This window comes from Rhodnius prolixus, unplaced genomic scaffold, assembly GCF_049639745.1.
Source record: "Rhodnius prolixus isolate KJV_2025 unplaced genomic scaffold, Rpr scaffold_9, whole genome shotgun sequence".
In the NCBI taxonomy this organism is placed as follows: Eukaryota; Metazoa; Arthropoda; class Insecta; order Hemiptera; family Reduviidae; genus Rhodnius; species Rhodnius prolixus.
The window spans coordinates 9,848,673-9,865,637 of record NW_027411604.1 but is presented as its reverse complement, the minus strand read 5'-3'; the positions used below and the strand labels follow the sequence as shown (position 1 = coordinate 9,865,637).

At 29.2% G+C, this 16,965-nt stretch overlaps 1 protein-coding gene and 3 long non-coding RNA genes across 7 annotated transcripts in view; 3 read left to right on the top strand and 1 right to left on the bottom strand.

Annotated features, from left to right (window-relative positions):
• Positions 1-2,864: 2,864 nt before the first annotated feature.
• On the bottom strand, positions 2,865-16,075 carry LOC141454511 (acidic mammalian chitinase-like). Its single transcript, XM_074128828.1, has 9 exons — positions 15,942-16,075; positions 15,632-15,708; positions 15,363-15,554; positions 10,554-10,813; positions 8,087-8,208; positions 7,851-7,980; positions 7,607-7,774; positions 5,456-5,581; positions 2,865-3,127 (listed from the first exon to the last, which is right to left on the bottom strand). The coding sequence occupies exons 2-9, from the start codon at positions 15,687-15,689 to the stop codon at positions 2,978-2,980; spliced, it is 1,206 nt and encodes a 401-aa protein (XP_073984929.1). The 5' UTR covers positions 15,690-15,708; positions 15,942-16,075; the 3' UTR covers positions 2,865-2,977.
• Positions 3,561-7,287, top strand: LOC141454514 (uncharacterized). Of its 3 annotated transcripts, none has more exons than XR_012458764.1 (6): positions 3,561-3,821; positions 4,667-4,769; positions 5,288-5,660; positions 5,750-5,918; positions 6,295-6,525; positions 7,113-7,287. It is a non-coding gene; the product is annotated as an uncharacterized lncRNA (long non-coding RNA). The 3 variants fall into 3 exon arrangements; XR_012458763.1 differs by lacking the exon at positions 3,561-3,821 and adding an exon at positions 3,949-4,554; XR_012458762.1 differs by lacking the exon at positions 3,561-3,821 and adding an exon at positions 3,949-4,579.
• On the top strand, positions 7,896-8,803 carry LOC141454515 (uncharacterized). Its single transcript, XR_012458765.1, has 3 exons — positions 7,896-8,029; positions 8,453-8,562; positions 8,681-8,803. It is a non-coding gene; the product is annotated as an uncharacterized lncRNA (long non-coding RNA).
• Positions 12,211-16,965, top strand: part of LOC141454513 (uncharacterized) — a 36,738-nt gene continuing 31,983 nt past the window's right edge. Inside the window, exons 1-2 of one of the 2 annotated variants that reach the window (XR_012458760.1) lie at positions 12,211-12,444; positions 13,796-13,959. This is a non-coding gene — a long non-coding RNA (uncharacterized lncRNA). The remainder of the gene's footprint in view (positions 12,445-13,795; positions 13,960-16,965) is intronic. The other variant, XR_012458761.1, reaches the window with a different exon arrangement.

Genomic DNA, 16,965 nt, shown 5'->3' with positions numbered 1-16,965 from the left:
CTGAAAGCAAGAAATTATTGTTTCAAGGAGGAATTATTGGAGGTCACACTTCCCTCAGAAACCTCCTTTTTTTTCAATATGGTGAACTTATAGTGAAGTAAACAAATATATTTATTATACTGAACAAACATTTTACTTAGAGGAGATCTAATAATAGAAATTTGCTATTTTTCATGCCAGATTACTGACTCGTAACTCATGATTGTGTGAATTAAAACAATTTAAAATTCACTTACACTTTAAACAATTATATTGCAGGCATTAATGTCTTATTGCGACTAAAGCTGATACACAAGTTGTCACATATATAATAATATATTATCCAATTGTTTGTTAGTGGTTAAGTCTTATTTGTAACTTGTAACACTTCGGTTTTTAACTAACTTCCTCCTAAAATTCTTTCTGGGAGTACCATTTAGCTCAATAGGTTTTTTAGGTACTTTCTTAGTTTCCGCAAGCAATTGCTTCAAATTTGGCGCAGATATTACTGTATAATAACTGAGACTATTTTGTTTACAGTAAGATAATATAATTTTATACATCTTAACCTTGTGCATATAATGAACACCTGAGGTATATGAATTTCCAAATTGAAGTTATTCTGATTTAAATGGTTGCATTGGAATAGTGGCATTATGTTTATGGATTATCAGCTAAAATATATCGCCATTAACAATTCTATTTATTTTTAACTGAAATTTATAATTAGTGTTCAAATATGTTATGTCTGCATCTTAATCAACAATATCTGAACGATAATGTTTTTTGAGATGAAGCTACTTTGAAAATACAGGTATTATTTTCGCATTCTGTTACTTTAATAGTTGAAAGTTTCCTTATTGCAGTTAAAGCGCTCTGTAATCATAACGGTGATGACCACCTAGTAGTAATTATATACTTCGAACGTTACAATATATTTTATAACAGCGAACTATTTAATGCTATGCTTAATCTAAAAATGTTTTTTTTTTTACAACTCCCAGTTGACAATAAACTCTTTACAAGTTATTGTTTATTACTAATTCTTGGTAGTTTTCTGCCGAAAGAATTCTACATTGATGTTTTCTTAATTAAAATTTTTTTAAATTTTATTTTTTTAATAAACAGACAAATTTCAGTAAAATAATTATTAAACCGGTTATTTTGAATATATTTTGTATTCAGTAAATAATTCTCTTTGGATAAATGCCAAAACAGTTGTTCGGATAACAATTTTTTTTGGCAGGAAATCAGTGGTATTTTATTGTAATGATTAATTTATTTTTTTATCGAACGTTCTTTCATTTGAATAGGAGCTAACCAACTGATTTTAAGTTTTTATTTCTTCCAAAACATCATTTTCATGTGCCGATATACATTGAACGAAGTTTTAGAAATAATTTCCAGTGTCCTTGCATCGAAATAGTATCCTCGATTGAGGAAATATTCGTTCAAATACTACTGATGATGTATCAATTTTTGAATTGGTTTTTAAGAATTAAGAAATGCTTATATCAGTTTTTCTTTTTTCATTACTTCATTATCTTCAAAGTCATTAGGCTTCTCGACTTTGCTTTTAATTAAAAACAAAACAAATCAAAAAATCAGAACATTAAATGAACTTCAAAAAAGTTCTAGAGAAAAATCAATTGGGGAGAACGAAATATTATGGCCATGAAGGCCTGGAAAGGTGGGCCCCAGTTGTGGTCATAACTGCTGAGAATAACATTTTTGGAGATATCATCTAAGTACAGTCTTAATACATGGCCTAGCATTATTTAGAATAAATGAGGTATCAGTATACATATGAACATATTGATTGTATTATTGTCAGTTGGGATATCTTACGTACCTCTAGCACATTACTCCAGGTTTAATATTAAGTTGGTAATTTTCTCTGATGGCAGAATCCAGATTATACAGTGACTTATTCCTTCATTAAAACAATCATTATCATTTTCACGGCGCTAACTAATGCCAGCAGTTTTCCAGATCCGATCTAGCTTTTCGAAGTTGCTCGTTTAAAAATTTAAAAAATAAAGAAAAATTGTGTAACTACTTAAATTTTAAATCGGTAGATTTTCTTAATGTAATGTAGAGACCTGAAAAAAAATCTGTTTTTGTTTAATATTGTGTACTCTGTTTCTTGCTATTTTAATATTACTCTCTTTTTGATCATTTTGTTTAAATGAGATCATAGACAATTTTAACGACAATAAACACGATCACCTAGTCCGTTTAATTTAAGACGAGAATTTGTATATTCATACCATGTAAAATTAATTTATTTCCATTTTTCTTCGTATATTTTTACATTCAGAATCTGTATAGAAACATGAATTAACATAAAGTGTATCTGGCCTTGTGAATTACTTGCTTAGTGGTCTGGTATTCATATATATGATTCTACATACTTACGTAAGTTATTTAAACTTTTGCTATAGAATTGTGTGTTTTATCCTGATTCTCTCCGTTTTTTGTTTCTCTCTCGCATTACGTGTGTAAAGTTTATGAGTGTTTATCTTCATCTTCACCAGAATTATTTATATTCTAGTCTACAACGTTAATATTGCAGGTTGAACCCCATCAATTTTTCTATTCCCATTTCACTACCAAAAGATAAAAATAAATTTATCCACTACAGAAACTGCAGCAACAACAAAATTCCCATTACCTGTAATTTCTTGTTCCGAAATCATTATTCAATATCTGTTGAAAATAAATTTTTAAAAAGGCAGCTAGAACGTGCGTTTCTACAAAATAATTGTGAAGTGAAAAGTGGGAATCCTGAATTAGATGGTCAGGTCTAACGATATTTTCTTTAATTACTTCAGCTTCATGAAGAATATAAAAAATGTTACGCATTACCGTTAAAAATCCTTCAATAATTCATTAAAACATTTATTAACTACATTTTATTTACAAAAGTTACTACTTTAGTAAGAACAAAATATTACTCATTTAATTTTACATAAATACAAGAATAATGATAGAAACATTATTTTTTATTTTCTTTTTTTCCAAGTAGACCTGTGCGTCCAGCATTTATGAGGGGAAATTTGCCATTTCCACATTCTCCATTGAAATCGTCGTAATCAAGGGTCCAGAACATGATACCACCAAGATTGTGTTTTCTAGCATATTCCCCCTTAAAAAGAATATAATAAAATAATAATCTAAGTTGTTTTTAATTTTGTCATTCACTAAGTTGAAATAAAGCGACAATTTGTTATTAATTCAAGGTGAAAAGTACTCTATTCACCATTAACTTTAGCTAATTAGCCTGATGTACTATTATGGGATGATTTAATTTTAATCCAGAATTAAAAAAATGTTGCCCTTACGGTTAGGTCTGTTAAATATAGATGATAAAGTAGAATAAAAAGTAATTTAATAATTGATAATTACATTTAAAGTTTATTTTTAAACATAAAAGTAAGAAGGAGGCAGTTAAATTCTATGTTGTGATAATATGTAACTCCCCGAAGTGAGGGAGGCACAGCTATTTCAAGCCCAACTATAAAACAAAACACAGGGGTCTCCAGAAATAATTGAGTATGTAACTATTTGGATTTATCAAACCTATGTAACTCTAGCTCACCGTCTTAGCACAAGACAAAGTTATTAAACACACTGTATGCATAGTCAGCAGCCAATCAGCACACAGTGCACACCCTCGAATTAGAAAACCGTACAGAGCCCATAAGAGCATTTGATAGCTTAGGGTTTGTCCCGTCACAATAGGATTAATTTTATGAAAAACTTATCATTCTTTTTTTCTTCATTTCTGTTGGTTTTTTAACAGACATTAGTCTCAAAGTTTTGGACCTTACATAGCAAAGGTACGTAGAGCAAGATCTCTTATGTATGTCTAACAAGTCGAAATGTTGTGACCAATTCTGCTGAATAAAAATTTAAAAAGAGAGTAAAGAAAGGTTTTTTTTTTTTATTGGCATTTATCATTTTAGTTATTGTAAAACTAGAAACACAATTCTTAAGAAGGTTATAATTACTTTAAAACCTCCCTTAGGTCGCCATTTGTTGGAAAATATTTCGATAAGTGATATCTCTTGCGACTTATACCATCTTTTTTTTCTATCTTTGCTTGAATTTTATTAATGTTTGTATCAACATTAATCTGATTTGAACTCACAATTAGAATAATGTGGGAAAAAAAACGAACAATGTGGAAAGAAAAATAAGTATCAACTTCTCACTTTCAAAAAAGGAAAGAAAAATTCAAGTAGATCAATTAAACATTTTGTGAATGATGAGCTGTAAAATTAAATAAAGAGGGAAGTGTTATTTTCAACAATCTAAATGTTTATCTATATCGAGGGCATTCAGTTTGTATCCACCAAAAATATTATTAGGATTCACTGTGAAATAAGATTTTTATTATAGAGATCAATCTCAGGGGCGATTATTTTGAGAGAGAGAGAAAAACAAATCTCTAAAAAGCTTGGAATAAAACTCTCTTGGAAGATGACGAAAGCTGGCAGTGTTTACTTGCTCAATAGAAAGATTCTGAACGAGTTACCATTGCTAAAGTTTAAGTCATTATAATGTATATAGGTATTATTCATTATAATGTATATAGGTATTATTCATTATAGTATTAAGTTTCTTGTAGGTTATTAGATACATTGTTCCTATCAAAACCAATGAAGTTTATTTTTATTTTTAGTGAAGGCGAAACTTTAGATAAGGCACTATAATTCTGAAGTACTGCTGTCAAAGTGCATTATTTTGATAAACAGATCTCAGTTGTGGTAAAACATCAATTACATGTGAGTAGTAATAATATCTTGAAAGGTTAATATGAATTAATAATTAACTAAATTTATGAACCAAATAAAAGTACAAGTTTATGACTTTTTCAATTGATTTAGCACTTACACCCGATTGTAACTAAAAAAAAATTCAAAGCCTTGTTCATAATTATTATTTCAAAGCCTATCTTTTAACGCTTAAATTAAACAATATTCTATTTAAAATTCTTAAAAATAATGAAATAGAACTAAAGAGTTAACCTTATCTACTTCATTTAGGTCCTTGCTGAATTAATATTGCTTATCACTTTCTTTTAACAATTTAGAACTAGATAAAAGCAAATTAGTCTCATTAAATATTTTATTTGCAAAGGTATCTTGGCCAGCTTACAACCAAATATCCAAAAGCTTATATTCATAGGCTATTTTTATTAAAATAGTGATGTAACACATCACAAAATCTTTCTTCTAACTTCATTTTGTCTGAAGTTTCCAATCAAGAAAATAAGTAATCTTTATTCTTTTTTTTGTTTTAGGTCTTAACTTGGTTTTTGCCTTACAAGCAATATTTTCAATATCCAATAGAAATAAATCTTTATATTGTTTTACTTGAGACTTGAGTATGTTGCAGATAAAGAAACAAAATTTCATTTGTCTGGTAGGTATTCGTTCTTAAGTAAAAAAATGTAAAGTAAATAATTTACCTTTGCCTGTACACTTTCTTCATCATCAAATCCTATCCAATCTTCACCTTTAAAAGTGTAGGGCATTATTGAGCTTTCATTTACATGTACTACAGTCCAGTTTTGTTCTTTAGTAGTTTTGCAAATCTGAAATTCAGTTTTGATTATTCGGTTTGTAACTTGGATGGGAAATGAAATCCAATTTTGAAAAAGTAGCTGCATAAATGTGAGTATCTCTTATTCCTTAGTGGACGAGCAATTTGTTCGTTTCAAATGTTCAACATTATTGTTTTAATAATAAAACTTGTGTTGTAGCCTATTACTTTTTAAAAAAAAGTTGCCTATTGTGGTGTATAGAACCCAATTTTGATCAACTGTTTTACAATAGAATTACTTGATTGATTCGTCTGAAAGATGACTGCTAATATTCCTTACAAGATTTTTTACTGAATGGACTTTCTAACTTTAAAAGTTTTTGATAAAGGTAACTAAAGATGATTCTAAACTGTACTAAAAGTACTATTTTATTTTTAAATGTTTTGTTAAAAATGACCGTTTAATGATTTTCTAGAGGAATGTTCTTGCCTATCAATCATGCTTCTTAGCTTTAAAGCGCCATTCTACTACCTTCTAAGAATATGTTGTAAAATAATCTGGTGTTATTTTGGATATTTTATTTATTTTAGTGAATCATTTATTTATCAACTTTTTTATTGTGACAAACTTAGCTGTAAGTTTGTTCAACTAGAAAGCTAGACATAAATTAAGAAATTTTTCATTTGAACAAAATGTATTACATAGAACAGTGGAGTTTATACTTATTTCTCATAGATTCTAATAAAATTTTTTGTACATTCCAGATTCCAATTTTATATGTAAATGCTGAGCTGATCTGGGGAATGTTATTAAGATTAAGATATTTCCCATACACAATAGCAGAAATCCAAGAAAAAGAAGCATTAAGCCAATGGATACATCTGAGTTCCTAGGATGTTCGCACAATCCCTTACTCTTAGAAGGGAATTTATTGCAATCATATTCTCGAGGTGGAAAATTCACATGTTTAAAACTGTATCCAAAATAACTAACTAGTAAGTCATCAAGCTTGTCTTTAATTTTGTTGTTCTAGTAGCATGTGAGGAAATATCTCTTATACCGTTTTGAAATTTCGGGTATTGTATTCTATTGTTCTAAACCAATTGTTTTTGTATTTTTAGGGCATTAATAAGAATATTTTAGGGTATTATTATTATTTAACTTTAGATTTTTTCCGAGTGTGCAAATTTTCTGATTGTGGTTTTTTTCTTCAACTAATTTCTTAAAGTCCAATTTGACTGAACCCTTTAAATTATGTTTATCATATGCTTATGTTGTGTAAGGACTTGTCAGTTTTGGGATGTTTGCTTGAAAAATAATTTTAGGGGTTTTCTAGAGGGAGAGTTGGGATATTTGGGTTTTCCTTCCTGAAGCCATTTATTGTAATTTCACTGTAGTTTCACCAACTACATATTGTTACTGTATATGAAATACTTTGCTGCCCAAATTCAGATAGATTATTTGTCATAAACAGCTGATGGAATTGGTGTAGCAGAAACTCTGAGGTTACTTCATGCCAGAGTTTTTATTCTGCAATCAAAAAATGTTTTGACAAGTAAATGAGCTGTAGGATACATTGCAGGATTCTGATAAAGAAGTGCCGAATTTGTTAACGAGCATTATCGAAGGTTCTGGCTCATTGAAAACCTGCAACTATCAAATTACTTACACATTTTAAGAGAGTTTCCAACATTATCCATTTGTAAGTGCAGCGGTGCGGACCTCTTTGAAGACTATTAGGTAGCCTACAGATACACAAGGGCATTGAATTGGTACCACCGAATGTTTACACTTCAAGAAATCATTTGGCCATGTATTTACAGACTGGTAAGGATAACAACAAAAATAATAATAATAATAATTACAGTTATTAGTTTTTGCGATGAAATGAGGCCATAAGAAAATCCTGGGTTCTTTTCACTCATTGTTCATTATTATTAATAAATCTTTTCACGTTCATTACCGTGGACACCGCAATCACAAAACTGTTAGTCTTAAGGTATTTCATGAGAAATGGAAATAAAAAGTAATCCAAAAACCGTAAAATTAAAGAATAGTTCCTATTAAAATACTTGCATCATAATAACTGGTGAATTCCTTGCTTCCTTGATTTCCTTTTGATGGTGCTCCTATGTCATGTTTGTCAACATTGTCCAGTTTATAGTTTCTTCCATACGTTGGAATACCAAGATTTAATTTATCACTCTTCAATCCTTTCTTCAATAGATGTTGAATTGTCGAATCCTTTTTTAAAAAAATAATTAACTTAATACAGATTAAACTATATCACAATAAAATATTGAAGCTATGTACAACTTACAGCGTTCAGATTAGTATTAATGTTTGCGCTAATTTCTTGTTGTAGAGGATATAAAGGAGCATGATGGCTGACATTACCTTCGTTAGAACGATGGTAATCATAAGTTAGGATGTTGAAGAAGTCTACATAACTAATTAAACAACAATAAAAAAAAAATAGAAGAAATATTTACTTGATTGGTAAGGATTTAATTGCCAATATTATAAAAAAAGAAAAATAATAACACAAATACTGACTTTTGCAAATTAAGATCATATCCCTGCTCAATATATTCAATTTCAGATGGCAGACATATCGTTAGCAATAGACTAGTTTTATTTGTTAATTTTGCTTCATTTTCAAATCCCTCCTTTAGAGCCTGGAAATATTTAATCAAACAAAGAGAATATAATTTCTTAGTTTTATCCATGAATACTATTTCACTTACAATAAAGTTGAATTTTTAAAATTTGTGCATTTTACTGAGATTTAGACCTATTTTTTTTTTTTATTTTTATAAATCCAAGGTCCTTTTTAAATCCTACACTATTAAACACTCTAATCTAGTTAAAAATTAATGTAACAGCTTCTGCTCAACTAATAGTAGGAATTTTTGTTGTCAGTTTTGGTTTCTTTCCACGCTATTCTATGGGTGAACCCACAGGGCAGACAGAACATCCCAAATAAACACATAAGAACTAGCAGTATAATTTATTTAAACTGTGATGAGCAGGTATTACTAAACAAGCCCTGAAGTCGTGAATGAAATCTTGTCATTAAGTACTTTTTGAATACCACCAACAAACTCTGCAAAGTTTTTAATAAATTAATTGTGCTTTTCATTACTTCAGAAGAGGTTTTTATTTGGCTATCTGGAGATGTATGCAGATCTGGAGTGCATTGCTTTTAAAACTTGCGGTCTGATTGGATCTAAGAATAACGAAGAATGCTAATTGAAGAGAATCTATTTTGGTAAGAATCTTACTGTATCTTGAAAGTAGAATTAAGCATTTGATCAATGTTCTTTTACCTTTGTGATCATAAAAAATTTATATACACTGTTTAATTATGGCAAACTTTAATTTAAAAAAAGATTAAGTTCGCATATTATTTGTTTTTCGATTAACATGAATTTTTAAATAATATGATTATTTCTTTTTATTGCCACGTTAACAAAATTGACTATAAATACAGCCTTTTTATGTTACCGGTTTCTGTAAAACTTCTTAGAATGTTTTTCTTGGGTCATCATTGATCTTTATTTTACTTTTATAACCTGTGCAACTACTTTTGTACTGAACTTATGTTACTCATCGCTTGTTACTAGCCATGGTTTGAGTGATCTTGGCGTTCCTGTTGGTGTCCCACTTAACACACTCAGTAAAAAACATCTCCAATACCAACACAATTCTAGGGTCGTTAGACTAAGCACATAAGTCAAAAAATTGAATTTAATTATTGTTGTTGATTTTTTTTTTTCTTTAACTCACAATCGTACCAAAGCAAATAAGTCAGGCTCCATTGTATATGTCACGTAACCACAAATGTTCTTTTTCACTTTCTGTAATGATAAACGCTTAAGGATAAAGTACATAAGATGACTTATGTGAAAATTGTTATTTTTGACTTATATGCTTTAGTTTGTCGACCCTAGAATTGAACATACGAGTTTTGTTGAGTTAGTTGAAGTGTGCAGATATTTTGTTTTAGGTACCCATAGGTAAACTGTGTCTCATTATATCACAAGCTCGCCCACATTTACACTGTCAATTCATATCTACATTTACAATTGATCTTTTCGGTCGTATTTGATTTGACTTTTATTTAAGCACTCCTCCTTCAATCTATATCTAAGAATCTTACTTTAAGAACATTTGCTTCAAAAGACTGAAAGAACTACTACATAAACCAAGAACAAAATCTTACTACTAACTTCAAAGTGACGTAAGCTATCAGAAAGTACCTCTGATGAATTCTATCTAAATCCCTAATTCTTGACCTGTCCTATTCATGTATGGATTTTATTTTCTCGTTTTCAAACACAAATTTTAAGTTTTCTAAGTTATACAGTTATTTATGTCAAATTTAGGTAAACCTGATGCTCTATATAGTCAAAATTGATCTGATTTAAAACGAACGAATATTAGTCAGCGATTCCTACGCATGCTACTAATTATTACGTTTATATTGCCTGCTTAATTTGTATTTTAAGATAAATTAGTTTTCAATTACTTAGAGTGAAGAGTAAAGCAACAACCTACAGGCAGAACATATATGGATATTAAGTATGACCACATTTGTTTTATAAAACTCACTCTTGACCTACGTGCTAAATTAATTGTCTATCAGGTTAATTTTTAACCCCCTGCACATTGAATGAATTTGCATATAAGGAAGAAATTTCTTTTATCTAACCTTAAAGAAGTTTAAAAGAAGTAAATGCCTTAAGAGTCAATGAAAAACAAAGAAACAGATGAAAATAAAATTAGAATCAGCATTGTTTATGAATTCAAGGTCGAGGTAATGGATAGTGCGTAACAGTTATATTTGAATATGGTCATACTTCTAAACTGCAGTGCTATCTCATCGCTTACTTCTTTCTCTTTACACAAACGTTTGTTAAGTTCTTCTATTACATATTAGTAGTTTTATTAAATAATTAAAAGAATTAAGATCATAATTAAAATTGTAATAAATAAATAAATGTATAGTTATTCTTATTACCTGGGTCAACTTAACATAATTCGCCATGTCCTCCTTCTTACTGCCATATCCAATAGTTGGAAATTGCCAATCTAAATTTATTCCATCAAAATTGTACTTCCTCAGGAACTCTATAGCACTTTTTATAAAATAATTAATTTTTTCCTCAGATTCAACCATTTTACTAAATCTGGCAGAACCTTCACTTGTGCCTCCCAGTGATATTAAGGTCTTTAGATTTACATTTTTCTCTTTTAAACTATTGAAGTCTTTGTAACCATCTGAAATATTAAAAAAAAATATAATGACCCCTTAAAAAATTCTTTGGCTGGGTAGTCTACATTATATCCCGTGATTTATTTCATTCATTTGTTTATTTTTTTATTTATAAAAAAAAAGTTAGTATCTACTTATTATCAATTTTCTACTCAAAAGCCATATTACTTAGGTATATTTGGTAAAAGTTCCCTTAAAAATAATTATTTTATTTGCGTTGGCGTAATCATTTTCATTTCAAAGAGCCATTTCAAATGCGTCAAGATTTTATTTATAGTTTTACTTACCTAAAGTTTAAATAATTATGTGAAGAAGTATTAAATATGTCACATAAATATTATTTCAATATCCAATAATTCTTTTATGGGTTTTATGTAGGGAGAACTTGATGACATCAGTCTGGCACCAACAATAAATGACGCAAACACCCATACACTTTCAGTAGCATCTTTCTTCTAGGATCTGTACGAGGTTAGTTTCTTTTGTGTTCAGTAAACTGGATATTAATTCTTTCGCACTCTTAAACTCGATGCTTCTCCAAATAATTTGAATTCCCAAAAACGTCCCTCCGTAATCGCGGGCTATATCCCATACATTAGGCCAATGTGTGACGTTATATAATGCAAAAACCGTAACGTAAGGATGTACAAGCTGGCTGAACAATAACTTCTCTCCCCGAAATTTTAGTGGAATCTATCTATGAAAACTTTGAGGGAAGTCTACCACTTCCCCTTTCCCACTAGCCATTGAAAGAATTTTCCTGGCTAGGTTTTTCATATAAGAGATAGACCATAGTGATTTCAAATTATAAAGAAAGGGGTTGATTCTTTATTAAAGAGAATTTCAAAATAATGAAAACTTCTTTCATTAAATTGATACTTTGGGTATATGATTTTGATTACTAAGTATACATGGAGCCAATCAAAATTCAGCTTTGTTTAATGTAAACTTTCATTTTTGAGGTGTTTTTTTCACATTTATACTCAAAGGGATATCATTTTGTAAAAAAACATTTTTCTGACTCAAAATAAATAAATCCCGTGAAGACCCTGTATTGAAATGATCGTATTACGAATTTGGGAGGGAAAGAGAAAAACAAAAATAAATAAAGAAAGAAAAACTATTTAAACTAAGGTAAACACAAAGTGAAATAGTTTATTTAATAATTAAGATTACAACCTTGCTTAGTCAATTACCCAACCAATCAACCACTCTCATTAGCTATTAGCACTAGCAGTTCAATAAACAAATAACACCTGAACGTAGGAAAAAAAAAATTAGAATGCACGTTCTTATTTAATGTTTGCACCTGCAATAACAATTTTATTAGAAAAATAAAATAGAAAATCACTTATTTTCTTTATTATTTTTTTTTTTTCTGTTGAGTGTTTATTAGCTCGCTCCACTCATTTAAGTTGTCTCAAGGCTACCGACATTTCTATCAACTGGGTGGGTTATGCGAAATGTAAATTCAGATGCAAAAAAAAAGGTTACAGTAGAGATAATAGTTGAGTTAATGATAAAGTGATATTTTTAGTCGATTGGAACGGTTTAAGTAGTAATCTTCATGTACGATCAATTGAGTTGTTGTGTGGCGATATCATTAGCAATCTGGAATTACTATTACCCTTTTAAGGTAAAAATAAATTATTTCATTAATTTAATTCGTAATTTTTTATTTTATTTTATTTATTTTTAAGCTTAAATGAATTTTGATAGATCTGTGTTTTTAAAGTGGAAATTCAGATGATATATTGTGGGTAATATTTGCAGAGTTAGAAAATCCAAAAAAAGAGATTAACTTTCATTTAAATAGGTTTGTTTCTATGGTACTGTTACAATGATGTATTCTATTTATGCAAATAGGCTTATAAGTCGGGAGGAAAGAATTTGAATTAGTTAAGGATTGCCTAAAAGCTTGAAAAAATTGAATAAAATGCTTGCACTGTTTCTTATGGTGTCGGTGTCAAAAATGGAGGTTTATTTTAATTCTTGTGAGTATGACAAAATCAATATTTCCTATTTGCTGTAGTAAATATTATTTTGGTAAGAAGGTAACTTATCTTAGTAGGTTTTGAAGTGAGGAAATTTTGTCTCCTTTATTATTCTTTAGTTGTAACAAATATCATCCAATACAACCTGAATGTTTTAAGTAAAGTTTTAATTACAGTGAATGAATATTATTATGCATTGTGTAATATTATAATTTAATTAATAATTTTTCTAAAAAGAAAAATATTCACTAATTTTGGGGAATTTCATGTATGAATTATGAGTATAAATAAGTAGATTTATGATTGGCCGTACTATCAAATTGTTTTTATTAAATTTGTACGTGCCCAAAAGTAAACGGGTAAAACATGTTAACAAACTGGAGATGAAAAAACCCAACGTGAAGGCAGAATCACGATTGACTGTAATTGGTTTTCCTCAAGCGGACATTTGTTAAGAGAAGAACGTAAAGATTATTTCAAGGCAGACGGGATTTTTTTCCTTTTTTTGTAATTTGGGATTTACGTATACATTAAAAGAAAGAAATAAATATTGTAAATAATAATACACATTTTTTATATCAAAGAACATAATGTTTGCATTTTTGTTATTTACTATCTTTTCAATGCTTTGGTAAAAGGAAGTATAGAGATTTGGTGCAGATTTTGACTTTACGCACAAAATGGTTAAAAATGTTCACTACAAATTGTTCTGTGAGCCCAACAAAATTTATTAAGAAAATTTCGTTTGGCTGGCGAATAGTTATTTTAATTAGATGTAGCTTCGAGATAGCCTCGTCTCTCATCCGCGCTACATAATCGGCACGTCAGAGTCAAACAAATTTGATAAATTTTGCCTATTTTTTTTTTCTTTTAACAACGTTTTCTGTGCCAGATTTGTTCTTCCATCCATTTCCAATGTTTCTGGTGGAAAGTAAATCAGTGGGAGCATCTTCCTCTCAAGAATAAGGGGACCTTTTTTTTTGTCTAATTCAGGTTTCGGAGAAAGGTTGTCAGGATTTAGTGGATGAGGCACATATACATAACTTTTCCAGCCTTGACAATAAGCGATTTCAAAGAACTGCTTTTTGAGGTTCTTTGTATCATTTCGGCTGTTAGCTTCACTGTCGTCATTTTTAAGGAGCCCCGAGTAATACCAGGTATGTAATAAACATGAACGTATTTTTGTTTGTGTAATTGATACTTTCTCACACTTCCTTAGGGTGGAGGTAGATTAAAACATTGGATATAGAAAAGTAGAATATAAAATTTAAACTAGAAAAGTCCTTTCAAGTATATACGTTATATAAATATACATAAAATAAAAATCCTTGACAAATAACAAGTTCAATCTGCATGTAATAGTGATTAATGACGCTGTCAGTATAATCTCGTGCAATTGATGCTGATGGTATAGATATATTTCTAGTATGAGCTACATTTTAACTTCCTTTTAGTGATAATATCAGGAAGTAGTAAGTTCGTATCTGATATTTTATTGTGTGTTTCTCATCGGAAATACGTATTCTGACTTCCTCTGAGTCATAAAATTATATTTGGAGACGTTTATTTGTAAGAATTGTATTATTTCGAAAAATGTTGAAAAATTGATTTATTAGTTGTAAAAATCAGCTGGAAATATACACACTTTGTTTTAACCTAATTGATTACAAATTAAAACTTCATTTTCTTCAAACAAATTTTCTTCATTTTGATTTTCCTTAATGTGATAGAAACAAAAGTGGAAATGTAAAATTCTCTAAATCAAATTTATGAATCAACTTCTGATTGATGAAAATCCGAAACCAGTCAGAAATTAAAAAAATGATTGCTAAGAGGATAAAATTATCGATATTCAACTTTTGCGGACCCAAATAAATTGTTGACCTTTTTTTTTTGGAGCATCGTAATTTAATAGTGGAATAATAATTAATTAGTTCTGAAAGGATGTTCACTTTTTTTTAATCAGAACAGTAAAACTACAAAAAAAAAATTCTATTCAGACAAGTCAAAATAATTCTGACAGTCCGATTTCGGCCGAAAAAGTTAGCTTCAGAAGCGACAATGACATCGAACGAAATAATATTTACATTGTGAACAAATAAAAGCAATATTTTCTGCGCCTTGGAACCTGAAAAACGTTTCCTCGACATGTTTAAAAAAACTTTATTATTTTTTAAAAATAGAGTTCTAGAGACTTTTGAATGTAGTAGAGTTTAGAAGTTTTGGTATCGCTACTTTTTACCAGTGAATCAAAATTATTAGAATTTAAATCTTTCGGAATCAATATGCATTAATAAAGTCTTTGAAAACTATTATTGAAGACATTTTTCAATAACTTGATCTTTATGGAGTTGAAAAAATCATTGATGAAATAGAAATATGGGATGCCCCAAAAAAAGCACCAAATTTGTTTTCCCAGATTTTCTAAATTTTTCCTACACTAAGCAAAAATTGTCATATAGAGATTTCAAGCACCCTCTTGGTAGGTATTAAAACTACCGAATAGAAAAAAGATATCGTTAAAAATTTAACATAATGTTAACAACAAAATATTGCTTACTGTTCGTTATGTCTTGATATTCATCTGTCGGTACAAGTCCAAAATTGTTAGAAAAGGTGGCAAACGCGTAAATTAGATGTGTACAAACATTTGGATCTATTGATGCTGGAGTAAATTTTGCAACTGGACGATAAGGTGACCAATTTGTGTAGTAGCAAACTATTCTCTTCTCGCTTTTCTCTTGTTCATTTTCTTTAAAAGATAATAACTTATAAATAATTTTTGTTTGTTTTAAATAAACAAAGAAAATAAATATTTTTTTAACTTACGCGCAGTTGTAAATAGTACAAATACTGAAAACAGTAAATTGTATGTAACTAACTTCATTATAGACCTAAAGAATTAACTGAAAAATTTATTGCAAACTTTTGTTAGTAGAATATAATATTAAATTTGTAAAAAAAAAAAATAAATAAATAAAGCCTAAAAAGTAAACAATTCTAGTCTCATTTGTAAATAAAACTTTTTTTTTTTTTTAATTAAATTATGCAGTTTCTTAATAATTTGAATACTAGAATAAAAATTAACAATGTTAAAATTGAATGTTTGTATGAATGGAATAAGCTTACGAGTACTTACATTTAGCAGAGCCCAAGGTATGGTAGTGAATGAGGAGTGTTTGTACAATATATGAACTCTTGTAGAACGAGTTTTAGAGGGGTCGCTACCTCTTCCATGAACTGTGATTTTGTGTTTTCCCCTGTAGATGAAATTAAATAAACATTTATAAAAAAAAATTACAAATAGATACATTGTAGGAAACAGCATTGTATGTTTTACAATACGCTGTGCGACTATTGAATCAACAATGAAGCTAGTTTAATAATAATCAGTTTTATTTTTAGCCCGCATTTATGTTCTAGCTTTGCTTATAAAAACTATTTAATAATTTATTTTTTTCTGTTGCTTTTATTACTTAGTGTCACTATCGATTTTGGGTTTACTCTGGTAATATCCGTTTTGAGGTCTATCTTATAGAGTTGTATCTTTGGGTGGTCAGTGTTACTCAAAAACGGTGAATTGTGGAAAGTTGAAATTTGGTTTTTCAAATAAGGGTCACAATTTGACATCAATTACATTTCGGACTGAATCTACCAACTGGAAATTTTACTATACCAATTAGATTTTTAACCTATCAGCCTGGGCTTTCCTCTAAATGAGTCATTTTAAGTATTATGAGCGGCCTCATGGTAGTACTCAACTATAGAAATACGAAGAACTATAGAAATTCAAATTTGAAGAAAATCGATTGAGCCAATTGATCTATTCCAGTCGTTTGTTTATAAACTTACAAATCCTTCAACTCTTATTTAAATAAAATACTTTGTCAAAGCCTTCATGCAGCGATCTTCACACACACACACACACACACACACACACACACAATATATGTGTGTGTGTGTAACTATGCTATTTTCTGATGTTCTTATCCTGGTTACAAGGAAAATGCCGATGTTGTACTGTTTCCAACTTCTCAAATCCCCGTTTAATTCCTAGTACTGTAATACTGTAAGAACACTTCTATTCCGTTATAGCATTATATACCAAAAAAATTATATTATTAATTTAATTTAATTACCTAATTATATATAATTTTTTTTTC